A 26,648-nucleotide genomic window follows, 5' to 3' on the forward strand; every position below is an offset into this window, starting at 1 on the left:
GCCTGGGCCAGGCTCTGGCACCTCCCAGCAAACAAGTTTCTGCTCCTGTTCAGATGGAGCCTCCTGTGTTTCAGTCTGTGCCCGTTGCCCCTCACCCTGGCGTTAGGCACCACTGAACAGAGTCTGGTCCATCCTCTGACACCCACCCTGAGATATTGATCCCATTGATCACATCCCTCTCAGCTTCTCTTCTCCAGCTCAACAGCCCCAGCTCCCTCAGCCTTTCCTCAGAAGAAAAATGCTCCAGACCCCTCAGCATCTTCGTAGCCCACCGCTGGACTCTCCCCAGTAAGTCCTTGTCCTTCTTAAGCTGGGGTGCCCAGAACTGGACACACAACTCAGATGTGGCCTCACGAGGGCAGAGCAGAGGGGGAGGATTCACCTCCCTTGACCTGCTGGCCACACTCCTCCTCATGCACCCCAGGTACCATCGACCTTCTTGGCCACAGGAGACAGTGCTGGCTCACGGTCAACCTGTTGTCAACCAGAACTCCTGTGACAGCTCAGCCTTGCCCGGCCTTGCAGCTCGGCACCTGCTGCTGCTCCTCCGGCTGCCGACAGCCAGCCCGGCTTCTTGCACAGGCCCCTGGATCCCCCCTCACCCCGTCCCCCCAGTTAGTGCCAGGGGGTGCTTCTGAAGCCCATGGACACCTCAGACCCACCCAGGGTGCAGGATGGGCCTTTGCTGGCTCTGCCCTGGTGCCCACTGGTTTGCTCCCCGTGCTCCCTCTGGGGGGGCCTGGATACCAACTGGATCCACCTGGACACCCCCAAAGCACCTTTTTAGCACTTATTTTTCTCCTGAAAAAGCAAACACAGCGGGGCTTTCTGCCATCCTGCCCCAGGGACCCCCACTCAGACCACACCAGAGCTTTGTTTCCCATCGCCATTTATTGCAGCCGCTGCCTGCTCAGTGCCCGGGGCGGTGGGACCGGGGCCGGGACCCCGTCCTGCCCGGCTGTCAGGGGGTTGGTTCACGGCGGGGGGGCGGGATGGGCGGCAGCAGCTGCGGTGCCAGGGTGAAGCGTCTGGGAGACGAGACTGGTAGGTGCTGCAGCACGGCTGATCTCAGCGAGGAGCGGGTGTCTGGGGGCGAGGGGCAGGGTCAGCCACAGACACCCACCAACAGGGTCCTGCCCCCACCCTGAAGCACACAGGCTGTTGTCCCACACTGCCCAGCACCACCCCCCATGTCCCCCCAGCTCCCTCCAGCTCCACCACGAGGACCGGCTGCCCCAGCAGCCAGTGCTGCCCCCACAGCCCAGCCCAGACCCCAGACCCCCGTCCAACCCTGCCCAGATGTGGGCACAGACCCGTCCCCTCAGACAGCAGGGTGTCCTCTGCCCCCCGGTGCCCTGACAGGGCCATACTTGGCCGGTTCCTGGAGGTCGAGGTGTCTGGGGTGGCCCTTGGCGTTGTGGGCAGCTCAGAGCCCCCCATCACCGAGAGCTGCTCGTCCTGCCGGTTCCCATCAGTGCCATCCTGGCCCGACAGCTGCATCGTGACCTTCTGGGAAGGGGAGAGCGTGTGACCCAAACACGGGGCCCCGTTCCGCATCCCCCAGCAACCCTCCCCCAGCCAGCTCTCCCCGGGGAAACTGAGGCACAGATCACCCCTGCAGGCTCAGCATCCCCCTCCCCACCTCCGTCATCCCTACCTTGTTGGGGCTGCGGGCACTGGGTTGGGATGGCCGTGGGGTGCTGGGCGGTTTGGGCTGGAAGCGCGGGGGCGTGACGGTGTGTTGGCCCCCGCAGCTCCGCGGGACAGTGGGGTATCTACACTCGCCCGTCCGCTCCCTGTGGGACAGGACATGGGGGTGCTCAGTGCCTGGCAGGTGGCACCCCATGTGTCACTCGACGCCAGGGAGGGGTCGGGGGGTGCTCCCTGTTCGGGGGGCAGTTACTCACGGTCCAGGTGCCAGCATGTTGAGGGGCCGGTCGCAGGACAGGCAATGGAAACCGGGCAGCAGCTGCCTGGAGGGGGGAGAAAAGGGCTGGGGAGCTCCTGGAGGGCACAGCCCCACCTGCACACCTGCCACAAAAAGCCTCTGCACCCACCCCCCAAGACTGGTTCAGGAGGGCTCCTCCCACACGTGCCCCCTCATTGTGCCGCCTCTATCGCTGGGAAGCTGCAGCTGGCAGGAGCACAAGGCACAGCCACTTGCTCAGCATCCCCAGGGGCGCTGCCCACGTGGCTCCCACGCCAGGTACCACACCGGCACGAGCTGGGACAGCCAGCAGGAACAGGGCCAGCACTGCCAAAGCCACCACTGTCCCCATCGCACTCACTTCCTAATCCCAGCGGCATCGTCACGCTCTGCCTGCAGCGCCTTCTCCTGGAGCTGCCCGCTGAGGCTCTTCCACCGCTCCTCCTGCTGCTGCCGGAACGCCCCCAGCTCCCGGCGGTCCAGCTGTGGACGGGTGACACCCTCAGCCAGCTACCCCAGGATGGGACTTGGCGGTCCCCGGGGGCACAGCCGGGAGGGGGGACCCTCGCAAGGATGCTGCCTTAGGCTGCCAGGCCCCCAAGGTGCCAGTTCTGCGTGGAGGGGACGAGCCCTCACCTTGCAGTCCATCTGTCTCTGCAGCTCTTTCTGGAACTGGAGCCAGCCGTTCTCCTGGCCCGTCACCTGGCTCGTCACCTCCTCCACCATCTTGGTCAGCCGCTCCTCGCACGCCTCAAGCTGGCTGCGACTGACTTTGTCAGCCAGGGCGGCTTTGTCTGCTTTCTAGCAACGGGGAAAGGCAGGAGAGCGGTGGGAACAGGATGGAGGGACAACGGGAGAGGGAGAAGTGGCTACGTGGCCCTGTTCACCCCATCACCCCCATGGGGTTGGTCCCACCAGCCGAAGGGACTCGGGGCCACAGAGGGACCTGGCAAGGGACCCGCAGCCGGGCTGGAAATCCTCCCTCCCCCTGGCTGGCTCTGCCAGCTGGCACCCAAGGGACAAGGGGTGTTTGTCACCCTGCCCGGGACACCCTTGGCTGGCACCAGGGCCCCTCGAGCCTGTACCTCATCGATTCCCAGCACCAGCATCTCCTCCTTGTCTGCTTGTTTCTTCTCCAGCCTCCCCAGGGCCTGGGACAGAGCCTTCCAAGGCAGACAGCAGCCCGTGATGCCACGGCAGGGTCGGAGCTGCCCCCCGGCCAGCCGAGCACCCCCTGCCTCCCCACCCCATCAGAAACCTCCAGGAAAGGCATTGGGAAGCTGTGCAGGGCTGCGAGCAGGGTGGCAGGGGGACAGACCCCTTGGGGTCCCAGCCTGGGCTCTGCCTGCGGGTTACAGCCACCCACCTTGATGTCATTCTGCTTCTGCTGGCGATCCTGCTGGAGGTATGCAAGGGCCGAGCTCAACTTCTCATAGTCCTTTTGTAGCTGCATGATGCTGGCCTGGAGGCACTTGAGCTGCTCGTCGTGCTGCAGGGACTAAGAGGACAAGGCGGTGCTGAGCAAGGGGGTGGCTGCCCCGCGGTGGCTGCCCCCAGGGTATTTTGGCTGGTGGCCACGGGCTCTCAGTGCAAGCAGGACATTTTCTCCAAGGCTTTAGTTCCCTTCCGTGCTGCTGACTCCGACAAGCCAATTAGGGGGGCAGCGAGGGGCTCCCCCATGTTACAGCAAAGCAGAAATGTCTGAGGGGTCCTGGCAGCTCAAGCACCCTACACCACATCTCCTTACCTGTCTCCTCCACTTCGGATGACTCTCCACCTTGCTGCCCGCCTTCTGGACCAGGGACTCCACCTGCTCCTCGAGCTTCTCGCAGCGCTGGAGGAGCTTCCCCAGCAGCACCTTGGTGTCCGGGCTGCAGAAGTGGCACCCTGCGTGCTCCTGTCCCCCGCTCTGCGCCGTCGTCCTCGGCTCGTCCACCTGCTGGCAGGGGAGGAGGAATCAGCTCTGAGCCGGGCTGGATGCCTCCCACAAGCCCAGGTGCCGTGGAGGCTCCATGGCCCCGTCCAGCCAGGGGACGTGGCCGGGACCCCGCCAGGACCCCCCCGAGCCAGTGGGGGCTGGGAGCGCTGCCCCCGGGCCTCACCTCTGCCTGCAGCTGCTGCGCTGCCTCCATCACCAACTTATTCACGTACTTGGCCGCAAACTGCTCCAGCTCGGCCTGGGTCGGCTCCTGCTTCTTCCCCAGCTCCTTGCGCTCTGCCTTGACCTTCTGTCCCTTGGGCCTGGACAGCGAGACAGGGGCAGGGGCAGGCTTAGCCTTCGTGGGGGTGTCCCTCGGCCCCCAAACTGGGATGCTCCCAGACCCCAGGTTCCCTCGCAGCCCTGCAGGCTAGGAAACCCTCTCCCATTCTTTTACCGCGGCTGTTGGGTCATCTGGCCGCTGCCGTCTGCTTTCCTACCGGCTCCAGACCCCCTCGTCTTTCTGGGAGCATCCTCCACCTTGCTGATCTGGGAACGGCAGTGGGGGCGGTGAGGGCACAGCCCCCTGTGTCATTCCGGCACGTGGACCCTTTGGCTGTCCCCTCCCTGCCCAAACTGGCATCCCGCAGCCCCTCGGGGACTGCTGCCGGCTCACCTTCTCCTTCTCCCCGTGGAGGGCCCTGGCCATGTCCTGCAGCAAGGACATCTGGCACTTGAGGTCAGCCAGGATGCTGGTGATGCTCTGCCGGCCTAGAGGGACATGGTGCAAGGGGATGTGCTGTCGGTGAGGGGGTCTCACCCGTGGGGCCAGGCTCTGAGCATGACGAGCCCCTGACCCAGGGTGTCCCCACACCAAACAACCCCCGCCAGCCCCCCCGTGCTCTCACCTCCCTTTGGGAAGAGCCGGCGCACGTCCTCAAGATCCACGCGTTCTGCTTTTGTGGATTTAAGCTGCTCCACCTGCTCGTTCAGACCAGTGCAGAGCTGGCCGAGCTGCCCAACCTGGGAGAGAACCTCCCGCATCTCCAGCTCATAGCTGGAGGTGATGGTGGAGCCTGAGGAGCCCCAGGGCTTGCCCGGCTCTTGGGCATCCCCTGGGATGGTGGCTTGGGAGCTGAAGGAGCCACGCTGCACCCCAGGGGCGGTGGTGTGGGTCCCGGGTGATCCTGCCTGCATCCCCGAGGTGCTGGCCTGGGTGTCAGGGGCCCCTGGCTGTGTCCCCAGGTGGGTGCTGGCCTGGGTGCCCAGTGATCCTGGCTCCAGCCCCGAGGTGCTGGCCTGGGTGCCCCGTGATCCTGGCTGCATCCCCGGGGTGGTGGCGCCGGCACCAATAGACCTCTTGTGAATGGAGGGAGCGCCTGACAACTTCACAGGGGTCGCTGGTTCCCCCTGTGTCCCTGCTTGCATCCCAGGGGAGCCAGACCCTGCAGTCCCCTTGCCGGTCTCCATCCCAGGCTGTGTCCCACGTCCCTTCGGCCCCAGTGCAGAGCTCCTCCTGGCCTGGCTGTCCATGGCTACCTGGGTGGGCTCAGCGGGGGCAGACTGGCCCCCACCGCCCTCCTGGGAAGAAGAGGCAAAGGGCAGCAGGTTTACCGGCAGCTGGGCAGCCGTGAGGACAGACCCCAGAACCCCCCGCCATGTCCCCAGTCCCTGTCCCCAAACCAAAACCTCACAGAGACAAACTCATGTTCAACGTGAGAGCCCAAATGCAAAGTGATCATGGGGTCAGCCCGGCCATGGAACCAGAGGGGTGGGATCCCCAGGGATGGAACACCCAGCATCACTGCCCAGCACCCCAGCCCACAGGCTGTGCCCCGAGGCTGGAGGGCTGGTGTCCCCGAGGGAGCGGGGGACGCAGCTGCCTCCTGTCCCTGCGCAGCCCGGCAGTGTCCCAGGGCTTCCCCTGGAGCTGGGCGAGGAGAGGGACACCCGCTCAGATGCGGGAGCGGGATTTAAAGAGTATCCCCAAATGAACTGGGGCACGAGACAGAGGGACGCTGGGCAGGGCTGTGCCTGGGGGCCGCGGCTGAATTGCACGGGCAGAGCTTTATCTCCCCTCCTGCCCCTCCCATGGTTCTGTTTTGAGGGCTCTCTAGTTCAAAAGTGCCTTAGCAACTCCTGGGACACCCTTCCCACTCTTCCCTCCTGCTGCCCTTCACGCTGGTGACACCGATGGCCGTGGGGCAGGGGCACAGTGTGACAGGGCAGCAGGAGCGGGGAGGGACGAGGGCCCAGCTCCCTCCCGGGGCACCAGGGGATGCTCACCAGGCCAAGCGTCTCCTGGATCTCCTGGATGTCCTCCGCCAGGCCGGAATGCGCCTCCTGCAGGGCATGCATGTCCTCTGCCAGGCCGACATGCGCCTCCTTCATCTCCTGGATGTCCTGTTCCAGGCCAGAATGCGCCTCCTGCATGGCCTCCTTCATCTCCCGCACGTCCTGTTCCAGGCTGGACTGCGCCTCCTTAAACTTGCTGATCTCCTCCCACAGGTCCTGGAGTGAAGCCCTTTTCTGGGAGAGCGGGTGGGGGGTGAGCCCAGGGGAGGGTCCCTGGGGACCTGGGCCCCGCTGTGCTCTGCTGCGGGAGCTCGGGCTTAACCCAGCCCTTGGGCTGAGGGCGGCACGACGGCAGCGCGGAGCCCGGAGGAGGGGGCGTCTCGTGGGGGAGCACCCAGGGACCAGCAAGAGCATCTACCTTGGGGACGTCTCTCTCCTCCTCTTTCGTTGTTTTTGGCATGGCCTCCGTGGCCACGGAGGAGACCTCGGAGTTGCTCCCGGTCCCCTCCAGCGTGTCCTTCTCATCCAGCGGCTGCTTTGGTTTCCAGAGGTGCTGCCCTGTGCCCAGGGCTCCGTCCTCCTCCTTCTCCTGGCCAGGCTGGGCCTTGCTGTCCTGGTCCTTTGCCAGGCCGGGGGTCAGGCTCTGCCCTGGCTCCAGGACAGACAGCTCCTGCTGGCCCAGCTGCCCGATGATGGCCTCCAGCAATTTGTGCAGTGCCACCAAGTCGACAACCCCCAAATGGGGTGTCCCCATGGCGGCGTTCAGCATCTCCAGCAGTCCGCGTGTGGCCATCGCTGCTGCTCTGCCCGAAAACACTGAACTGGATGTGGGAAGACGGGAGCTCTTCTGTCCGGAGATGATGTTGGAGGGATGGGCAGCCAGCAGCCTTTCTCCTCCTCCTTCTTGCCACAGAAAGTGATCCAGTCACCAAACAGTTCCAAGTGCCAAAAGCAATCCGAGTGATGAAACTGATCCAGTCGCCAAACAGATCCAAGTTCCGAAAGTGGTCAAACCACCAAAAGTGGTTCAACCAACAGAAGTGGTTCAACCACCAATAGCGATCCCAACACCAGAAGTGGTTCAACCACCAAAAGCAATTCCAAAACCAAAAGTGATGCAACCACCAAGAGCGATCCCACCACCACAAGTGATGCAACCACCAAGAGCGATCCCACCACCGAAAGCGATCCAACTGCCAAAATGAGTCCACCACCACAGTGATCCCACCACGGCAAGTGATCCCACCACGGCCAGTGACCAAATGGGCGAGGGGCACAGGTGACAGGGGACAATATAGTGTCTCTGTTGCCCGGCAACAGCCGCCCCAGGAGCCAGCGGGCGCCGCCCTGGTCCTTTGTGATGAAGTTATCCACGGGATGGGAGATGCTGAGGCTCCCTCCTGCCTTTCCCACTTTAACACCTACAGTGCAGCTGGTGACACCTCAAATGCTGTGGCAGGTCACTGCAGCCCGTGCCCAGATTCAAAATACAATTGCACAGGTCATGGGGAATGAAATCTCATTTCACTCAATAAAATACCCTCAGTTTTAATTGCAGAGAGAATGGCTTTATCCATTTTGTGCACTAAATCAAACTCTCCCGATGTTTAACCCTTTCCTTTCCCCATGGCACAGTTGGCCTCGGAGGCGATTCCCCTTGGTGGCAGATGTGCAGCGACTGGCTCACGAGTGCACCAGCACCTGGGAACCTGGGCTGAAAACAAGGTCAAGGTGCCTGGTTTAGGATGCCTTTCCCTGCGGTTCATCAAGCAGAAGGGTGTCTTTCGAGAGGGAGCTGTTCCGAAGGGATTTCTTCTGCCTCTCTTGACCGTTGGCGTGAGCCAGTGGCTGCTGACCAGGAAACCTCCAGCTGGGGCCAGTGACAAGTGCTGCTCTTCTCCCGCTCAGCTCTGACGTGGTCGAGGGGATCAGTGCTGCGAGGAGGGAAATGCTGCAGGTGACACCAGGACCTGGGAGTTCAGCAGAAGAACAGGAGCTGAGGGGAGACCTTCTGATCTCTGAACTGCCTGAAAGGAGCTTGAAGCCAGGGGGGGTCGGGCTCTGCTCCCCAGGAACAAGCGACGGGACAAGAGGAAATGGCCTCAAGTTGAGCCAGAGGAGGCTGAGGTTGGATCTGGGGAACAATTCCTTAACAGAAAAGGTTGTCAGGCATTGGGACATCATCCCCTCTGGCTGCCATTTTACCAGACAGCTCCTTTGAGCCTTTTTCTGGGGAACACGGCACAGAAACCCCGAATCCTTGAGTTGAGTTCATTTAATGATTTTTCCAGGATCTTACAGCCATGCAGTTGGCACGGTGCTGTGCGCAGAGTTTGCAGGTGGAGCTGCCCCACCACCTGGGACCGCTCGGTGGGTCACGGACCAGAGAATCCCAAGCGGGTGATGGAGGGGACGCTCGGCACAAAGCGCCTCTGCCCCGACATGCCAGCACGAGGCAGGAGGGTCCGTCGTCCCGTCCCGCCACCCTGCGGGGGCCACAGTCCCCAGAGTCAAAATACAGGAAGGATAAGCCCAGCCCTTCCCACCAGCGCAGAGCAGAGCACCTCGAGGGGAGGCCCGGCACTAGGAAATGCCGTACGTGGGCTCCTTGGTGTCTCGCTATCTGTCCAGGTCCTCAGGGGCTGGTGGCACGGGAACTTCACCTGGGGAGGATGATAAACGGGCGGCCGCACAAATTCAACCATGGGCTCTCTCCTATCTGTGAAGGGGTGACACAGAGCGTTAGCGAGATCCATATTGTTCAGAAACCCAGGACAGAAAGAATAACAAGATCACCAGGATTAACAGGGTGATACTTGTGATGTTTAAAATATATATATATTTTTTTTTTTATTATGCATCTCAACACATCTACACTCCAAATCTTTTTGCAATTGGCTGCACCTAAACCATTGCAACCAGCCTAGAAACCAGCCCCAGATCTCTGCCCATAGAACTGCTGAGACTTGTCTCCCATGGCATCACAGGTCATGACTAAACACACTCTAGGATCTCCAAAGGCTTCAACTTCCAAGTAACTATTGGCCTGCAGTGGCAGAAGAACCACATTTCCTGCACCGGGTGGTTGCAAAGATGAACACAAAGATTGTTTGCGTTACAGAAGACACAACAGGACCCGGTTTGATCAACAGGCCCAGCTGGGACTGTGGTCCTTGCTACAAAAACAAGGTGGAAAGGACAAAATGCAGGAACACTGCGCTGTTTGCACATTACTGTATTGTTCCATGTGTCTCAAAACTGTGCAACCTCATGTCTAAGATCTAAGCCAGGGACAGGAGGGAAAGCACTTTATTTAAAAGATCATGGAGTCTGACAGTCGTTAGACAAACTGCCTCCAGACAAGTTTACAGATCAGCGATCGGTTTGTGGGGCCAGAACGGGTATTTCTCCTTGTCCAGTTTGGTTTCGGGGAAGGCTTCGTTCAAGTCTTCAAACGTCATCTGTTCAAAGGGAATCATGCTTTTGAGCTTCTGGAGCTGGAAGTGGGAGCAGAGACAAACGCGTTACACGGCACTTGTCAGCAAGAAGGAGCTGGTGCTTCCTGGCACCTGCCAGGCTGGCTTAAAGAGAATATTCAACAGGCTAAGTCTGGACTTACATGTTGCTCGTACTGGGCAATCCGAGCCTTGGAAGCCTGCACGTACTCAGCGGTGCTCTTGGACTGTGGGAAAGCAGAGGACATGGTGGAGATTTTTAAGACAATGACATAGAGTGAACCTGTAACCCCACGCTTTAAGTTGGCATTAAAATGCATCATCATTACAGTAGATAAGCGGACACAATCTTGTTTGGCTGGGGAGCCAGCCAAACCCTTCTGTGTGCAGAGATCCTATCGCTTAGTCAAAAGACAGAGACATGTATGAGGGCCGGAGCCTCCAGCTCTGCCCTGCCCGCGCAGAACATCCCTTCCCTCTCACCCCATCCCATCCTCGCACAAGTCAGAGACAACCTCGGGGTGAGGGAACAGTTTAAACACTTACAGCCTCCTGCTCTTGAGCATCGATTTTGGCAGTTTGTGTATCCACTGGCTCAGGAACCTTTAGTGCACTGAACTGTAAATCAGAAGAGAAAATTTGTACATGGTTTGCTTGGCTGAAATAATCTTTCACACTGAGGTCACCCTCCCAGCAGCGGGAGAGCGTTCCCTCCTTCCCTCCTGGGATACACTCATAACCGTGTAAGTTAACAAGCTTTCTAAAACTGGTCGCTGCAGCTTGACTGTGTCCTTCACAAGCAGGGCTGCTCGCCTACAAGCTGAAAGCAGCCTGTTCTGCACTGCTTAACACCCACGACACGTAACACTACACACGTTCATCACAGCGCTGCAGAGAGCAAAGCACAGCGCTCTGAGGAAGCAACGACATCTAATCCCAAGATTTAACCTATCACAGACATTTCCCCCAAGGCAAAGCTCTCAGATCCATCTGAGGTCAGCAGCTCCTCCCTCTCCAGGGACCTTGCTGAAGAAATCTTCCTCTGCGAGCAACCTGTCGGGGCAGGGAGCGGGTGCAGAAGCTGAGGACGGGGCAGGTCAGGAGGACGTGGGGAGCACGCACAGATCTGAAAGGCACTCACTTCTTGCTGTCCCGCACGCTGGTGCTCCAGGCTCTCCCACCGCTGCTGCCGGATGTAACACGGGGTTCAACTGAAACACACAGGGAGAGATCACGATGACGGACACGGGCATAGCCCTGGCCTGGGCGCTCCACGGCGGGATTGGTCGGCTTCTCATGGAACACAGAGGCTTTTAATCAGGGACAAACTTCCCTTCGCCTCCCCAGACCGACGGCCAACCTATTGAGTGGCCTCTGGGTCTGGGGACCCTGCTTTCCCCTCTGCTCCCTGCTGCCTCCCCCCTCACAACTGGAGCCCCTCGCGCATCAAGGGCTGTTGCACCAGCAGCTCCTGCTCCCAAGAAGGGAGGACCAGGACCACGATGCTGCCCTTGCAGCTGCAAAGAAGCTTCATTGTACCATCATATCCACGCAGGTCCTTAAGGATGTCATCAATAGAGCCTGAAACAAGACAAATTAAAGGTGCCGAGGCAGGTGAGCTCACTGAGCTGGTGCAGAAAAGCTCCCAAAGCCAATAAGGCTTGCTCTTTTGAGATCCCCCAAGAATAAAGATTTGGTCTCAAGCATCAGCAATGTCATGCCTGCCATGTCTTCTAGAGAGAGTTGCTAGGGCCAGGACTTGATCCTGTATTTTGGGGATGTAAAACTGGCTTCGCTGAGGGAGAAACAGCATTTCTTTCTCAAGCAAGCCAGCTGCTTTCCCTTCAGGCAGCTGCTGGCCACAAGGAGCACCTCATCTGGGAATTCTCACCTGACAGTAGCTCAGAGCCCCTGGGCAAGCCCAAATGCACTGCTTCAGTGTCAGGGGCAGCAACAGGCCTCTAAACCAGCAGTTAGGGAGCAGGGGAGGGGAAGAACTGAAATAAATACATATATTCTCCCCCAGATTTGGGAAAACGCGCAACCACAGAATATAGGAGCCAAAGAAGCAAATCCCTTTGATTGGAGAGGCAGGTGAATATCTTTGGGTCAGGAATGACATGATGCCCTGAGCTGCACCTTCCACACAAGGATGGTGACCATTGCGGTAGCCAGGGCTGCCACCTCATCCCAGTGTCCCCCTCCTCCGCCCCAGGCATTCCCAGCAGACCAAAGTACCTACGCACAGTGAAAGGAGACCAGGCCAGTGCACTTACCACTTAAACCTCTCTTGGCTTGCGTAGCCAAGATCCCTCATTAGAAAACCAAGCGAGTCTGAGCTGGACTTTGTCAGCATGCTCAAGCCAGAGGCAGGTTTCCCCCGAGAACCCAGCAGCACCAGCGACACCCTCGTCCCGCCCGCGCTGCTTGGGAAATGGCAGCTGAAAGCCCGGGGGAGCAGCGAGGTGTGACCCCTTCAGTGACACCAGGGAGCTCAGCCCCTCCTGCCTGCCAGCTGGGCAGAAGCCCCCAGCCCTCGGGATGGCTCGTGCCTCCCAACCAGTGCCAGAGCAGCACTGGGCATTTCCCAGGCCTGCCTGAGCACCCGTCACACTCACCATCCCAAGAGCCGGGCTTTCCCTTGCTCAAGACGGTCTCTCCGCAGACTCCTCCCATGTCAACCCCCAGACGGGGACCAAAGATCCTTGGTCGGGTCCACACTCCGACCTGCAGGGACAGGACTTCCCAACTTGCTGCTCAACCTGCGTCCCTCTGCCGCCCCCCCGGCTGGCTCCCTGCTGCTCAGACCTCTCCAAGCCCCTCGAAACCAGGCTCCAGCTCAGCCTTAAACACACCTGGAATCACAGAATCACATTGGTATTCTGGTTGGAAAAGACCCTTGAGATCATCGAGCCCAACCACAAACCTCACATCACCAAGTCCACCCCTACTCCATGTCCTGAGAACCTCATCTCCGTCTGTCCAACCCTCCAAGGATGGTGAACCCTCCACTGCGCTGGGCAGCCTGTTCCAATGCCCCACAGCCCTTTGGGGAAGAAATTGTTCCTAAATCCGCCCTCAACCTCCCCTGGCCCAACTTGAGGCCGTTTCCTCTGCTCCTGGCGCTTGTTCCTGGGGAGCAGAGCCCGACCCCCCCTGGCTCCAAACTCCTTTCAGGCAGTTCAGAGATCAGAAAGTCTCCCCTCAGCTCCTGTTCTCCAGCTGAACCCCCAGGTCCCTCAGCCGCTCCCATCACACTTGTGCTCCAGCCCCTCACCAGCTCTCTTGCTCTTCTCTGCACACTCTCCAGTAACTCAAGGCGTCAAGCGAAGTCTCCTAACCCTCGAGTCGCCGAGATGAACAGCACCCCCCGCGATGCTGCAGGACGGAGCAGCCGCTGCGGCACCAACCGCAGCAATAGAAGCAACCGCACAAACGACATCGACCGCACTGGCCGTACCAACCGCAGCCACTCCGCGTCCCATAGCTGCGACAGCGGGGGCCCTCGCGCCCCCGGTCCCCAGCGCCCGCGGGCCTGGTGGCCATGGCCGCAGCGTCCCGGTCCCCAGGCCCACCGTTGCCCTGGCTCCGCCCGCAGTAGCGCTCGCCTCCCCTTCACCTCCCCTTCACCTCCCGTCCCCTCCCCTCCCCTCCCCTCCCCTCCCCTTCACCTCCCCTTCACCTCCCCTCCCTCCCCTCCCCTCCCCTCCCCTCCCCTCCCCTCCCCTCCCCTCCCCTCCCCTCCCCTCCCCTCCCCTCCCCTCCCCTTCCCTTCACCTCCCCTCCCCTCCCCTCCCCTCCCCTCCCCTTCCCTTCACCTCCCCTTCACCTCCCCTCCCCTCCCCTCCCCTCCCCTCCCCTCCCATCCCCTCCCCTTCCCTTCACCTCCCCTTCACCTCCCCTCCCTCCCCTCCCCTTCCCTCCCCTCCCGTCCCCTCCCCTCCCGCCCCTCCCCTCCCCCTCCCATCCCCCTCACCTCTCCTTCCCTTCCCTTCCCTTCCCTTCCCTTCCCTTCCCTTCCCTTCCCTTCCCTTCCCTTCCCTTCCCTTCCCTTCCCTTCCCTTCCCTTCCCTTCCCTTCCCTTCCCTTCCCTTCCCTTCCCTTCCCTTCCCTTCCCTTCCCTTCCCTTCCCTTCCCTTCCCTTCCCCTCTCGCCGGTGCTGGGAAATGATGCTGGGCTCCACTGCCCCCAGGCGAGTTTCAAAACTCTTTGCAAAGCCCACACGCCTCATGGCTTAAAACACCGAAACCTTCTGCATGGGTTTTGTCAAGGCTGAATTTCACTTCGGCTTGAGAACAAGTCAGAGAAATCACAGAATCAAAGGCTGTTGGGCTGAAGGGCCCTCTGCAGATCCCCCAGTGCAACCCCTGCTCACGCAGGGTCACAGAGCAGATCACACAGGTGGGTCCAGGGGGTTTGAGTGTCTCAGAGCAGGAGACTCCACACCCGCTCTGGGCAGCCTGGGCCAGGCTCTGGCACCTCCCAGCAAACAAGTTTCTGCTCCTGTTCAGATGGAGCCTCCTGTGTTTCAGTCTGTGCCCGTTGCCCCTCACCCTGGCATTGGGCACCACTGAACAGAGTCTGGTCCATCCTCTGACACCCACCCTGAGATACTGATCCCTCTCAGCTTCTCTTCTCCAGCTCAACAGCCCCAGCTCTCTCAGCCTTTCCTCATCAGAAAGATGCTTCTTTCAGCATCCTTGTAGCCCACCGCTGGACTCTCCCCAGTAATTCCTTGTCCTTCTTAAACTGGGGTGCCCAGAACTGGACACACAAGTCAGATGTGGCCTCACGAGGGCAGAGCAGAGGGGGAGGATTCACCTCCCTTGACCTGCTGGCCACACTCCTCCTCACGCACCCCAGGTACCATCGACCTTCTTGGCCACAGGAGACAGTGCTGGCTCACGGTCAACCTGTTGTCAACCAGAACTCCTGTGACAGCTCAGCCTTGCCCGGCCTTGCAGCTCGGCACCTGCTGCTGCTCCTCCGGCTGCCGACAGCCAGCCCGGCTTCTTGCACAGGCCCCTGGATCCCCCCTCACCCCGTCCCCCCAGTTAGTGCCAGGGGGTGCTTCTGAAGCCCATGGACACCTCAGACCCACCCAGGGTGCAGGATGGGACTTTGCTGGCTCTGCCCTGGTGCCCACTGGTTTGCTCCCCGTGCTCCCTCTGGGGGGGCCTGGATACCAACTGGATCCACCTGGACACCCCCAAAGCACCTTTTTAGCACTTATTTTTCTCCTGAAAAAGCAAACACAGCGGGGCTTTCTGCCATCCTGCCCCAGGGACCCCCACTCAGACCACACCAGAGCTTTGTTTCCCATCGCCATTTATTGCAGCCGCTGCCTGCTCAGTGCCCGGGGCGGTGGGACCGGGGCCGGGACCCCGTCCTGCCCGGCTGTCAGGGGGTTGGTTCACGGCGGGGGGGCGGGATGGGCGGCAGCAGCTGCGGTGCCAGGGTGAAGCGTCTGGGAGACGAGACTGGTAGGTGCTGCAGCACGGCTGATCTCAGCGAGGAGCGGGTGTCTGGGGGCGAGGGGCAGGGTCAGCCACAGACACCCACCAACAGGGTCCTGCCCCCACCCTGAAGCACACAGGCTGTTGTCCCACACTGCCCAGCACCACCCCCCATGTCCCCCCAGCTCCCTCCAGCTCCACCACGAGGACCGGCTGCCCCAGCAGCCAGTGCTGCCCCCACAGCCCAGCCCAGATCCCAGACCCCCGTCCAACCCTGCCCAGATGTGGGCACAGACCCGTCCCCCCAGACAGCAGGGTGTCCTCTGCCCCCCGGTGCCCTGACAGGGCCATACTTGGCCGGTTCCTGGAGGTCGAGGTGTCTGGGGTGGCCCTTGGCGTTGTGGGCAGCTCAGAGCCCCCCATCACCGAGAGCTGCTCGTCCTGCCGGTTCCCATCAGTGCCATCCTGGCCCGACAGCTGCATCGTGACCTTCTGGGAAGGGGAGAGCGTGTGACCCAGACACGGGGCCCCGTTCCGCATCCCCCAGCAACCCTCCCCCAGCCAGCTCTCCCCGGGGAAACTGAGGCACAGATCACCCCTGCAGGCTCAGCATCCCCCTCCCCACCTCTGTCATCCCTACCTTGTTGGGGCTGCGGGCACTGGGTTGGGATGGCCGTGGGGTGCTGGGCGGTTTGGGCTGGAAGCGCGGGGGCGTGACGGTGTGTTGGCCCCCGCAGCTCCGCGGAACAGTGGGGTATCTACACTCGCCCGTCCGCTCCCTGTGGGACAGGACATGGGGGTGCTCAGTGCCTGGCAGGTGGCACCCCATGTGTCACTCGACGCCAGGGAGGGGTCGGGGGGTGCTCCCTGTTCAGGGGGCAGTTACTCACGGTCCAGGAGCCAGCATGTTGAGTGGCCGGTCGCAGGACAGGCAATGGAAACCGGGCAGCAGCTGCCTGGAGGAGGGAGAAAAGGGCTGGGGAGCTCCTGGGGGGCACAGCCCCACCTGCACACCTGCCACAAAAAGCCTCTGCACCCACCCCCCAAGACTGGTTCAGGAGAGCTCCTCCCACACGTGCCCCCTCATTGTGCCGCCTCTATCGCTGGGAAGCTGCAGCTGGCAGGAGCACAAGGCACAGCCACTTGCTCAGCATCCCCAGGGGCGCTGCCCACGTGGCTCCCACGCCAGGTACCACACCGGCACGAGCTGGGACAGCCAGCAGGAACAGGGCCAGCACTGCCAAAGCCACCACTGTCCCCATCGCACTCACTTCCTAATCCCAGCGGCATTGTCACGCTCTGCCTGCAGCGCCTTCTCCTGGAGCTGCCCGCTGAGGCTCTTCCACCGCTCCTCCTGCTGCTGCCGGAACGCCCCCAGCTCCCGGCGGTCCAGCTGTGGACGGGTGACACCCTCAGCCAGCTACCCCAGGATGGGACATGGCGGTCCCCGGGGGCACAGCCGGGAGGGGGGACCCTCGCAAGGATGCTGCCTTAGGCTGCCAGGCCCCCAAGGTGCCAGTTCTGCGTGGAGGGGACGAGCCCTCACCTTGCAGTCCATCTGTCTCTGCAGCTCTTTCTGGAACTGGAGCCAGCCGTTCTCCTGGCCCGTCACCTGGCTCGTCACCTCCTCCACCATCTTGGTCAGCCGCTCCTCGCACGCCTCAAGCTGGCTGCGACTGACTTTGTCAGCCAGGGCGGCTTTGTCTGCTTTCTAGCAACGGGGAAAGGCAGGAGAGCGGTGGGGACAGGATGGAGGGACAACGGGAGAGGGAGAAGTGGCTACGTGGCCCTGTTCACCCCATCACCCCCGTGGGGTTGGTCCCACCAGCCGAAGGGACTCGGGGCCACAGAGGGACCTGGCAAGGGACCCGCAGCCGGGCTGGAAATCCTCCCTCCCCCTGGCTGGCTCTGCCAGCTGGCACCCAAGGGACAAGGGGTGTTTGTCACCCTGCCCGGGACACCCTTGGCTGGCACCAGGGCCCCTCGAGCCTGTACCTCATCGATTCCCAGCACCAGCATCTCCTCCTTGTCTGCTTGTTTCTTCTCCAGCCTCCCCAGGGCCTGGGACAGAGCCTTCCAAGGCAGACAGCAGCCCGTGATGCCACGGCAGGGTCGGAGCTGACCCCCGGCCAGCCGAGCACCCCCTGCCTCCCCACCCCATCAGAAACCTCCAGGAAAGGCATTGGGAAGCTGTGCAGGGCTGTGAGCAGGGTGGCAGAGGGACAGACCCCTTGGGGTCCCAGCCTGGGCTCTGCCTGCGGGTTACAGCCACCCACCTTGATGTCATTCTGCTTCTGCTGGCGATCCTGCTGGAGGTATGCAAGGGCCGAGCTCAACTTCTCATAGTCCTTTTGTAGCTGCATGATGCTGGCCTGGAGGCACTTGAGCTGCTCGTCGTGCTGCAGGGACTAAGAGGACAAGGCGGTGCTGAGCAAGGGGGTGGCTGCCCCGCGGGGACAGACCCAGGGCATTTTGGCTGGTGGCCACGGGCTCTCAGTGCAAGCAGGACATTTTCTCCAAGGCTTTAGTTCCCTTCCGTGCTGCTGACTCCGACAAGCCAATTAGGGGGGCAGCGAGGGGCTCCCCCATGTTACAGCAAAGCAGAAATGTATGAGGGGTCCTGGCAGCTCAAGCCCCCTACACCACATCTCCTTACCTGTCTCCTCCACTTCGGATGACTCTCCACCTTGCTGCCCGTCTTCTGGACCAGGGACTCCACCTGCTCCTCGAGCTTCTCGCAGCGCTGGAGGAGCTTCCCCAGCAGCACCCTGGTGTCCGGGCTGCAGAAGTGGCACCCTGCGTGCTCGTGTCCCCCGCTCTGCGCCGTCGTCCTCGGCTCGTCCACCTGCTGGCAGGGGAGGAGGAATCAGCTCTGAGCCGGGTTGGATGCCTCCCACAAGGCCAGGTGCCGTGGAGGCTCCATGGCCCCATCCAGCCAGGGGACGTGGCCAGGACCCCGCCAGGACCCCCCCCGGAGCCAGCAGGGGCTGGGAGCGCTGCCCCCGGGCCTCACCTCTGCCTGCAGCTGCTGCGCTGCCTCCATCACCAACTTATTCACGTACTTGGCCGCAAACTGCTCCAGCTCGGCCTGGGTCGGCTCCTGCTTCTTCCCCAGCTCCTTGCGCTCTGCCTTGACCTTCTGTCCCTTGGGCCTGGACAGCGAGACAGGGGCAGGGGCAGGCTTAGCCTTCGTGGGGGTGTCCCTCGGCCCCCAAACTGGGATGCTCCCAGACCCCAGGTTCCCTCGCAGCCCTGCAGGCTAGGAAACCCTCTCCCATTCTTTTACCGCGGCTGTTGGGTCATCTGGCCGCTGCCGTCTGCTTTCCTACCGGCTCCAGACCCCCTCGTCTTTCTGGGAGCATCCTCCACCTTGCTGATCTGGGAACGGCAGTGGGGGCGGTGAGGGCACAGCCCCCTGTGTCATTCCGGCACGGGGACCCTTTGGCTGTCCCCTCCCTGCCCAAACTGGCATCCCGCAGCCCCTCGGGGACTGCTGCCGGCTCACCTTCTCCTTCTCCCCGTGGAGGGCCCTGGCCATGTCCTGCAGCAAGGACATCTGGCACTTGAGGTCAGCCAGGATGCTGGTGATGCTCTGCCGGCCTAGAGGGACATGGTGCAAGGGGATGTGCTGTCGGTGAGGGGGTCTCACCCGTGGGGCCAGGCTCTGAGCATGACGAGCCCCTGACCCAGGGTGTCCCCACACCAAACAACCCCCGCCAGCCCCCCCGTGCTCTCACCTCCCTTTGGGAAGAGCCGGCGCAAGTCCTCAAGATCCGCGCGTTCTGCTTTTGCGGATTTAAGCTGCTCCACCTGCTCGTTCAGACCAGTACAGAGCTGGCCGAGCTGCCCAACCTGGGAGAGAACCTCCCGCATCTCCAGCTCATAGCTGGAGGTGATGGTGGAGCCTGAGGAGCCCCAGGGCTTGCCCGGCTCTTGGGCATCCCCTGGGATGGTGGCTTGGGAGCTGAAGGAGCCACGCTGCACCCCAGGGGCGGTGGTGTGGGTCCCGGGTGATCCTGCCTGCATCCCCGAGGTGCTGGCCTGGGTGTCAGGGGCCCCTGGCTGTGTCCCCAGGTGGCTGGTGGCCTGGGTGCCCAGTGATCCTGGCTCCAGCCCCGAGGTGCTGGCCTGGGTGCCCCGTGATCCTGGCTGCATCCCCGGGGTGGTGGCGCCGGCACCAATAGACCTCTTGTGAATGGAGGGAGCGCCTGACAACTTCACAGGGGTCGCTGGTTCCCCCTGTGTCCCTGCTTGCATCCCAGGGGAGCCAGACCCTGCAGTCCCCTTGCCGGTCTCCATCCCAGGCTGTGTCCCACGTCCCTTCGGCCCCAGTGCGGAGCTCCTCCTGGCCTGGCTGTCCATGGCTACCTGGGTGGGCTCAGCGGGGGCAGACTGGCCCCCACCGCCCTCCTGGGAAGAAGAGGCAAAGGGCAGCAGGTTTACCGGCAGCTGGGCAGCCGTGAGGACAGACCCCAGAACCCCCCGCCATGTCCCCAGTCCCTGTCCCCAAACCAAAACCTCACAGAGACAAACTCATGTTCAACGTGAGAGCCCAAATGCAAAGTGATCATGGGGTCAGCCCGGCCATGGAACCAGAGGGGTGGGATCCCCAGGGATGGAACACCCAGCATCACTGCCCAGCACCCCAGCCCACAGGCTGTGCCCCGAGGCTGGAGGGCTGGTGTCCCCGAGGGAGCGGGGGACGCAGCCGCCTCCTGTCCCTGCGCAGCCCGGCAGTGTCCCGGGGCTTCCCCTGGAGCTGGGTGAGGAGAGGGACACCCGCTCAGATGTGGGAGCGGGATTTAAAGAGTATCCCCAAATGAACTGGGGCAGGAGACAGAGGGACGCTGGGCAGGGCTGTGCCTGGGGGCCGCAGCTGAATTGCACGGGCAGAGCTTTATCTCCCCTCCTGCCCCTCCCATGGTTCTGTTTTGAGGGCTCTCTAGTTCAAAAGTGCCTTAGCAACTCCTGGGACACCCTTCCCACTCTTCCCTCCTGCTGCCCTTCACGCTGGTGACACCGATGGCCGTGGGGCAGGGGCACAGTGTGACAGGGCAGCAGGAGCGGGGAGGGACGAGGGCCCAGCTCCCTCCCGGGGCACCAGGGGATGCTCACCAGGCCAAGCGTCTCCTGGATCTCCTGGATGTCCTCCGCCAGGCCGGAATGCGCCTCTTGCAGGGCATGCATGTCCTCTGCCAGGCCGACATGCGCCTCCTTCATCTCCTGGATGTCCTGTTCCAGGCCAGAATGCGCCTCCCGCATGGCCTCCTTCATCTCCCGCACGTCCTGTTCCAGGCTGGACTGCGCCTTCTTAAACTTGTTGATCTCCTCCCACAGGTCCTGGAGCGAAGCCCTTTTCTGGGAGAGCGGGTGGGGGGTGAGCCCAGGGGAGGGTCCCTGGGGACCTGGGCCCCGCTGTGCTCTGCTGCGGGAGCTCGGGCTTAACCCAGCCCTTGGGCTGAGGGCGGCACGACGGCAGCGCGGAACCCGGAGGAGGGGGCGTCTCGTGGGGGAGCACCCAGGGACCAGCAAGAGCATCTACCTTGGGGACGTCTCTCTCCTCCTCTTTCGTTGTTTTTGGCATGGCCTCCGTGGCCACGGAGGAGACCTCGGAGTTGCTCCCGGTCCCCTCCAGCGTGTCCTTCTCATCCAGCGGCTGCTTTGGTTTCCAGAGGTGCTGCCCTGTGCCCAGGGCTCCGTCCTCCTCCTTCTCCTGGCCAGGCTGGGCCTTGCTGTCCTGGTCCTTTGCCAGGCCGGGGGTCAGGCTCTGCCCTGGCTCCAGGACAGACAGCTCCTGCTGGCCCAGCTGCCCAATGATGGCCTCCAGCAATTTGTGCAGTGCCACCAAGTCGACAACCCCCAAATGGGGTGTCCCCATGGCGGCGTTCAGCATCTCCAGCAGTCCGCGTGTGGCCATCGCTGCTGCTCTGCCCGAAAACACTGAATTGGATGTGGGAAGACGGGAGCTCTTCTGTCCGGAGATGATGTTGGAGGGATGGGCAGCCAGCAGCCTTTCTCCTCCTCCTTCTTGCCACAGAAAGTGATCCAGTCACCAAACAGTTCCAAGTGCCAAAAGCAATCCGAGTGATGAAAGTGATCCAGTCGCCAAACAGATCCAAGTTCCGAAAGTGGTCAAACCACCAAAAGTGGTTCAACCAACAGAAGTGGTTCAACCACCAATAGCGATCCCAACACCAGAAGTGGTTCAACCACCAAAAGCAATTCCACCACCAAAAGTGATGCAACCACCAAGAGCGATCCCACCACCACAAGTGATGCAACCACCAAGAGCGATCCCACCACCGAAAGCGATCCAACTGCCAAAATGAGTCCACCACCACAGTGATCCCACCACGGCAAGTGATCCCACCACGGCCAGTGACCAAATGGGCGAGGGGCACAGGTGACAGGGGACAATATAGTGTCTCTGTTGCCCGGCAACAGCCGCCCCAGGAGCCAGCGGGCGCCGCCCTGGTCCTTTGTGATGAAGTTATCCACGGGATGGGAGATGCTGAGGCTCCCTCCTGCCTTTCCCACTTTACCACCCACAGTGCAGCTGGTGACACCTCAAATGCTGTGGCAGGTCACTGCAGCCCGTGCCCAGATTCAAAATACAATTGCACAGGTCATGGGGAATGAAATCTCATTTCACTCAATAAAATACCCTCAGTTTTAATTGCAGAGAGAATGGCTTTATCCATTTTGTGCACTAAATCAAACTCTCCCGATGTTTAACCCTTTCATATCCCCATGGCACAGTTGGCCTCGGAGGCGATTCCCCTTGGTGGCAGATGTGCAGCGACTGGCTCACGAGTGCACCAGCACCTGGGAACCTGGGCTGAAAACAAGGTCAAGGTGCCTGGTTTAGGATGCCTTTCCCTGCGGTTCATCAAGCAGAAGGGTGTCTTTTGAGAGGGAGCTGTTCTGAAGGGATTTCTTCTGCCTCTCTTGACCGTTGGCGTGAGCCAGCGGCTGCTGACCAGGAAACCTCCAGCTGGGGCCAGTGACAAGTGCTGCTCTTCTCCCGCTCAGCTCTGACGTGGTCGAGGGAATCAGTGCTGCGAGGAGGGAAATGCTGCAGGTGACACCAGGACCTGGGAGTTCAGCAGAAGAACAGGAGCTGAGGGGAGACCTTCTGATCTCTGAACTGCCTGAAAGGAGCTTGGAGCCAGGGGGGGTCGGGCTCTGCTCCCCAGGAACAAGCGACGGGACAAGAGGAAATGGCCTCAAGTTGAGCCAGAGGAGGTTGAGGTTGGATCTGGAGAACAATTCCTTAACAGAAAAGGTTGTCGGGCATTGGGACATCATCCCCTCTGGCTGCCATTTTACCAGACAGCTCCTTTGAGCCTTTTTCTGGGGAACACGGCACAGAAACCCCGAATCCTTGAGTTGAGTTAATTTAATGATTTTTCCAGGATCTTACAGCCATGCAGTTGGCACGGTGCTGTGCGCAGAGTTTGCAGGTGGAGCTGCCCCACCACCTGGGACCGCTCGGTGGGTCACGGACCAGAGAATCCCAAGCGGGTGATGGAGGGGACGCTCGGCACAAAGCGCCTCTGCCCCGAGATGCCAGCACGAGGCAGGAGGGTCCGTCGTCCCGTCCCGCCACCCTGCGGGGGCCACAGTGCCCAGAGTCAAAATACAGGAAGGATAAGCCCAGCCCTTCCCACCAGCGCAGAGCAGAGCACCTCGAGGGGAGGCCCGGCACTAGGAAATGCCGTACGTGGGCTCCTTGGTGTCTCGCTATCTGTCCAGGTCCTCAGGGGCTGGTGGCACGGGAACTTCACCTGGACAGGATGGTAAACGGGCAGCCGCACAAATTCAACCACGGGCTCTCTCCTATCTGTGAAGGGGTGACACAGAGCGTTAGCGAGATCCATATTGTTCAGAAACCCAGGACAGAAAGAATAACAAGATCACCAGGATTAACAGGGTGATACTTGTGATGTTTAAAATATATATATATATATTTTATTATGCATCTCAACACATCTACACTCCAAATCTTTTTGCAATTGGCTGCACCTAAACCATTGCAACCAGCCTAGAAACCAGCCCCAGATCTCTGCCCATAGAACTGCTGAGACTTGTCTCCCATGGCATCACAGGTCATGACTAAACACACTCCGGGATCTCCAAAGGCTTCAACTTCCAAGTTGGCCTGCAGTGGCAGAAGAACCACATTTCCTGCACCGGGTGGTTGCAAAGATGAACACAAAGATTGTTTGCGTTACAGAAGACACAACAGGACCTGGTTTGATCAACAGGCCCAGCTGGGACTGTGGTCCTTGCTACAAAAACAAGGTGGAAAGGACAAAATGCAGGAAAACTGGGCTGTTTGCACATTACTGTATTGTTCCATGTGTCTCAAAACTGTGCAACCTCATGTCTAAGATCTAAGCCAGGGACAGGAGGGAAAGCACTTTATTTAAAAGATCATGGAGTCTGACAGTCGTTAGACAAACTGCCTCCAGACAAGTTTACAGATCAGCGATCGGTTTGTGGGGCCAGAACGGGTATTTCTCCTTGTCCAGTTTGGTTTCGGGGAAGGCTTCGTTCAAGTCTTCAAACGTCATCTGTTCAAAGGGAATCATGCTTTTGAGCTTCTGGAGCTGGAAGTGGGAGCAGAGACAAACGCGTTACACGGCACTTGTCAGCAAGAAGGAGCTGGTGCTTCCTGGCACCTGCCAGGCTGGCTTAAAGAGAATATTCAACAGGCTAAGTCTGGACTTACATGTTGCTCGTACTGGGCAATCCGAGCCTTGGAAGCCTGCACGTACTCAGCGGTGCTCTTGGACTGTGGGAAAGCAGAGGACATGGTGGAGATTTTTAAGACAATGACATAGAGTGAACCTGTAACCCCACGCTTTAAGTTGGCATTAAAATGCATCATCATTACAGTAGATAAGCGGACACAATCTTGCTCAAATCCCAGCCAGCCAAACCCTTCTGTGTGCAGAGATCCTATCGCTTAGTCAAAAGACAGAGACATGTATGAGAGCCGGAGCCTCCAGCTCTGCCCTGCCCGCGCAGAACATCCCTTCCCTCTCACCCCATCCCATCCTCGCACAAGTCAGAGACAACCTCGGGGTGAGGGAACAGTTTAAACACTTACAGCCTCCTGCTCTTGAGCATCGATTTTGGCAGTTTGTGTATCCACTGGCTCAGGAACCTTTAGTGCACTGAACTGTAAATCAGAAGAGAAAATTTGTACATGGTTTGCTTGGCTGAAATAATCTTTCACACTGAGGTCACCCTCCCAGCAGCGGGAGAGCGTTCCCTCCTTCCCTCCCGGGATACACTCATAACCGTGTAAGTTAACAAGCTTTCTAAAACTGGTCGCTGCAGCTTGACTGTGTCCTTCACAAGCAGGGCTGCTCGCCTACAAGCTGAAAGCAGCCTGTTCTGCACTGCTTAACACCCACGACACGTAACACTACACACGTTCATCACAGCGCTGCAGAGAGCAAAGCACAGCGCTCTGAGGAAGCAAGGACATCTAATCCCAAAGATTTAACCTATCACAGACATTTCCCCCAAGGCAAAGCTCTCAGATCCATCTGAGGTCAGCGGCTCCTCCCAGCCCTGGGAGGCCAGTTTTCCTGGTGCCATTGACAACATGTGTCCTGCAGCAAAAGCCTCGCTCGTGCTTGTCAGCTCCTGTTTGCAGAGAGGACGACAACCCCTGCAGGGATGTGTGAGCTGGACACGTTTCACAGGGCACAGAGCCACACACCACCCCCTTCTGTGAGTCAGGGAAACGCTTTGAACATTTGCTTCAGGAGAGGCACTGCCCGAATACACTCCCACAGCCAAAATAATTTATTAAGTTCTCTTTCACCAGCTTTCTCCCTGTACAGTGCCACATGTTTCCTCCTGAAAAACGGCGCTGAAGTGACCTCGAGGTTGGTGACACTGCAGGGTGTAAATCTGGGGCACCTGCCAGCCAAAACCAGCCTCCTCTGCCAGTTCTGGTGTGTTCCTCTCAACACCAGAGACGTTCCCCTTTTAAACCTCCAGAGAGCTGACACAGACACTGACCTTCTTCTCAAACTCATCCACCATGCCAGATTTAGCAACAGCAGTCTTGTAGTAAGCCCAGTCGATGGTCGGGGGTTTCTCTGGCAGAGCAGCCAACCTGGAGAGGCAGAGGACACCAGTAACCACCAGCCCCAGGAGCGACTCTGTGCTGTCACTTGCTCTCTGCCATGGTTACTTTCCAGAGTGCCAGCAGAACTGAGTACATTTAGTTTAAACATCTTCAGGTCCACCATTAACAAGCAGCAATGAACCATTTCTGCAAACCCCTCTGCCCTTGGAACAGACTTGTCTATATGGACAAGCAGAGCTCAGCCCGCAGCCCCGCTCCACGTCAAACTGCTGCAGAGCAGCCCTGTGAGGAAGGGTCAGGCAGTTTGCACAATGCTGAGCTAGAGGCAGTCAGCAATATTGACTGCAAACTGGAACACAGGAGGTTCCACTTAAATATGAGAAGAAACTTCTCAGTGCGGGTGGCAGAGCCTGGCCCAGGCTGCCCAGGGGGGTTGTGGAGTCTCCTTCTGTGCAGACATTCCAACCCGCCTGGACACCTTCCTGTGTAACCTCATCTGGGTGTTCCTGCTCCATGGGGGGATTGCACTGGGTGAGCTTTCCAGGTCCCTTCCAACCCCTGACACTCTGGGATTCTGTGGCTGCAACAGCCAACATTTGTATGAAGCAGCAGGTGCTGAAAGATTTGAGAAGGCTTTGTGCAGCACTCGAGTCCTTCCTGTGCCGGCTCTGCTGCCAGGACCGGCCTGAGCTCAGCTCCGGCAGGGCGAGGCCGGGGGGACGGGGACCGGCGGGACCTGGGGTGGTGACCGCTCCTCCTCAGGCCCCACTCCAAAGCAAACCGCTTTCACAGAGCTGCTTTTTCACATTGCAGCTATTGCTTTACTCCGGGTAGGATTAAGTAAAGAAGATTTGCAAAGGAAAAGCCACTAGCTGTCCCGAAGGTGACCTGCTTCAGTGCCCATCGGGACACTGCTGCGAGACCAGCGCTACCGACGCCTCCCAGGGCAGCACCGCAAAGGCCGAACGGTTCAGCGGCGGGTTGGACGGACACTCACCGGGCGGACAGCGCGTCGCTGCGGGTCTTCAGGGCATTGAACATGGCCCGCTGGTTGGGGGGCACCCTCTCGGCGAAGGCCGCCCAGTCGATGGCCTTGAGAGCAGCTCTGCGGCCCGCCATGCTGCCGGGAGAGAGACACAGCGGGGTGAGGCTGGGGCGGGCAGGGCCCGGGACCGCGGGGCCGAGGAGGCTCGGGGCTGGGGACACGGGGATCGACGGCACCGAGCGGGGCCTGAGGGGCACAGAGCCGGCCCGGCCGCGGCCTCACACCCCCTCCCCGGCCCGTTCTCTCCCTCGACCCCACAGCGCGGGTCCGCAGTCCCGGGGCCCGTCCCGGCTCTCCGGCCCCGCTCTCACCTTCACTGACCGACACCGCCACAGCGCCGGAAGCCCCGCCCCCGACCCCACCGCCCAATCAGAGCTCAGCCACACCGGAAGGCGTCACTCTCCGCCTTCCCGGTGGCCTCCGCCGCCGTCCCGGAAGCGC

General features: G+C 60.6%; 3 protein-coding genes across 7 annotated transcripts; all 3 read right to left on the bottom strand.

Moving 5' to 3' along the window:
• Positions 1–872: 872 nt before the first annotated feature.
• Positions 873–10,229, bottom strand: LOC102093830 (uncharacterized). 3 transcript variants are annotated; one of them, XM_065034054.1, is made up of 18 exons: positions 10,142–10,229; positions 9,760–9,822; positions 8,705–9,637; positions 6,559–8,074; positions 6,132–6,374; positions 4,754–5,426; positions 4,522–4,616; positions 4,303–4,394; positions 4,030–4,168; positions 3,675–3,866; positions 3,294–3,425; positions 3,013–3,090; positions 2,564–2,728; positions 2,289–2,410; positions 1,908–1,973; positions 1,658–1,796; positions 1,371–1,509; positions 873–1,086 (listed from the first exon to the last, which is right to left on the bottom strand). In XM_065034054.1, exons 4-18 carry the CDS (start codon positions 6,931–6,933, stop codon positions 962–964), a joined length of 2,775 nt encoding a protein of 924 aa, XP_064890126.1. In that variant the 5' UTR covers positions 6,934–8,074; positions 8,705–9,637; positions 9,760–9,822; positions 10,142–10,229; the 3' UTR covers positions 873–961. The 3 variants fall into 3 exon arrangements, with proteins under 3 accessions (XP_064890126.1, XP_064890127.1, XP_064890125.1); XM_065034055.1 differs by having other exon boundaries at positions 3,675–3,863; positions 6,559–8,110; XM_065034053.1 differs by having other exon boundaries at positions 6,559–8,110.
• Positions 10,230–14,906: 4,677 nt separating this feature from the next.
• Positions 14,907–23,229, bottom strand: LOC135575664 (glutamine-rich protein 2-like). 3 transcript variants are annotated; one of them, XM_065034057.1, is made up of 15 exons: positions 20,594–23,229; positions 20,167–20,409; positions 18,789–19,461; positions 18,557–18,651; positions 18,338–18,429; positions 18,065–18,203; positions 17,708–17,899; positions 17,328–17,459; positions 17,047–17,124; positions 16,598–16,762; positions 16,323–16,444; positions 15,942–16,007; positions 15,692–15,830; positions 15,405–15,540; positions 14,907–15,120 (listed from the first exon to the last, which is right to left on the bottom strand). In XM_065034057.1, the coding sequence occupies exons 1-15, from the start codon at positions 20,966–20,968 to the stop codon at positions 14,996–14,998; spliced, it is 2,772 nt and encodes a 923-aa protein (XP_064890129.1). In that variant the 5' UTR covers positions 20,969–23,229; the 3' UTR covers positions 14,907–14,995. The 3 variants fall into 3 exon arrangements, with proteins under 3 accessions (XP_064890129.1, XP_064890128.1, XP_064890130.1); XM_065034056.1 differs by having other exon boundaries at positions 15,405–15,543; XM_065034058.1 differs by lacking the exon at positions 17,047–17,124 and having other exon boundaries at positions 15,405–15,543.
• Positions 23,230–23,459: 230 nt separating this feature from the next.
• ATP5PD (ATP synthase peripheral stalk subunit d) lies at positions 23,460–26,647 on the bottom strand. Its single transcript, XM_065034080.1, has 6 exons — positions 26,519–26,647; positions 26,160–26,282; positions 25,093–25,189; positions 24,167–24,238; positions 23,786–23,848; positions 23,460–23,663 (listed from the first exon to the last, which is right to left on the bottom strand). Exons 2-6 carry the CDS (start codon positions 26,279–26,281, stop codon positions 23,532–23,534), a joined length of 486 nt encoding a protein of 161 aa, XP_064890152.1. The 5' UTR covers position 26,282; positions 26,519–26,647; the 3' UTR covers positions 23,460–23,531.
• Between the last annotated feature and the right edge of the window lies 1 nt (position 26,648).

This window comes from Columba livia, chromosome 18, assembly GCF_036013475.1.
Source record: "Columba livia isolate bColLiv1 breed racing homer chromosome 18, bColLiv1.pat.W.v2, whole genome shotgun sequence".
NCBI lineage: Eukaryota > Metazoa > Chordata > Aves > Columbiformes > Columbidae > Columba > Columba livia.

Coding starts and splice junctions, on each gene's coding strand:
- LOC135575664 (XM_065034056.1), bottom strand. CDS start 20,968: ATGGCCACACGCGGACTGCTGGAGATGCTGAACGCCGCCATGGGGACA. Junction 18,652..18,788: donor CCGGCTCTTCCCAAAGGGAG/GTGAGAGCACGG, acceptor ATGTCCCTCTAG/GCCGGCAGAGCATCACCAGC. Junction 17,900..18,064: donor CGCAGCAGCTGCAGGCAGAG/GTGAGGCCCGGG, acceptor CTCCCCTGCCAG/CAGGTGGACGAGCCGAGGAC.
- ATP5PD (XM_065034080.1), bottom strand. CDS start 26,281: ATGGCGGGCCGCAGAGCTGCTCTCAAGGCCATCGACTGGGCGGCCTTC. Junction 25,190..26,159: donor AGCGACGCGCTGTCCGCCCG/GTGAGTGTCCGT, acceptor CTGCCTCTCCAG/GTTGGCTGCTCTGCCAGAGA. Junction 23,664..23,785: donor TTGCCCAGTACGAGCAACAT/GTAAGTCCAGAC, acceptor TCCCACTTCCAG/CTCCAGAAGCTCAAAAGCAT.
- LOC102093830 (XM_065034054.1), bottom strand. CDS start 6,933: ATGGCCACACGCGGACTGCTGGAGATGCTGAACGCCGCCATGGGGACA. Junction 4,395..4,521: donor TCCACGGGGAGAAGGAGAAG/GTGAGCCGGCAG, acceptor TGCCGTTCCCAG/ATCAGCAAGGTGGAGGATGC. Junction 1,510..1,657: donor GTGCCCGCAGCCCCAACAAG/GTAGGGATGACG, acceptor TCCCCTTCCCAG/AAGGTCACGATGCAGCTGTC.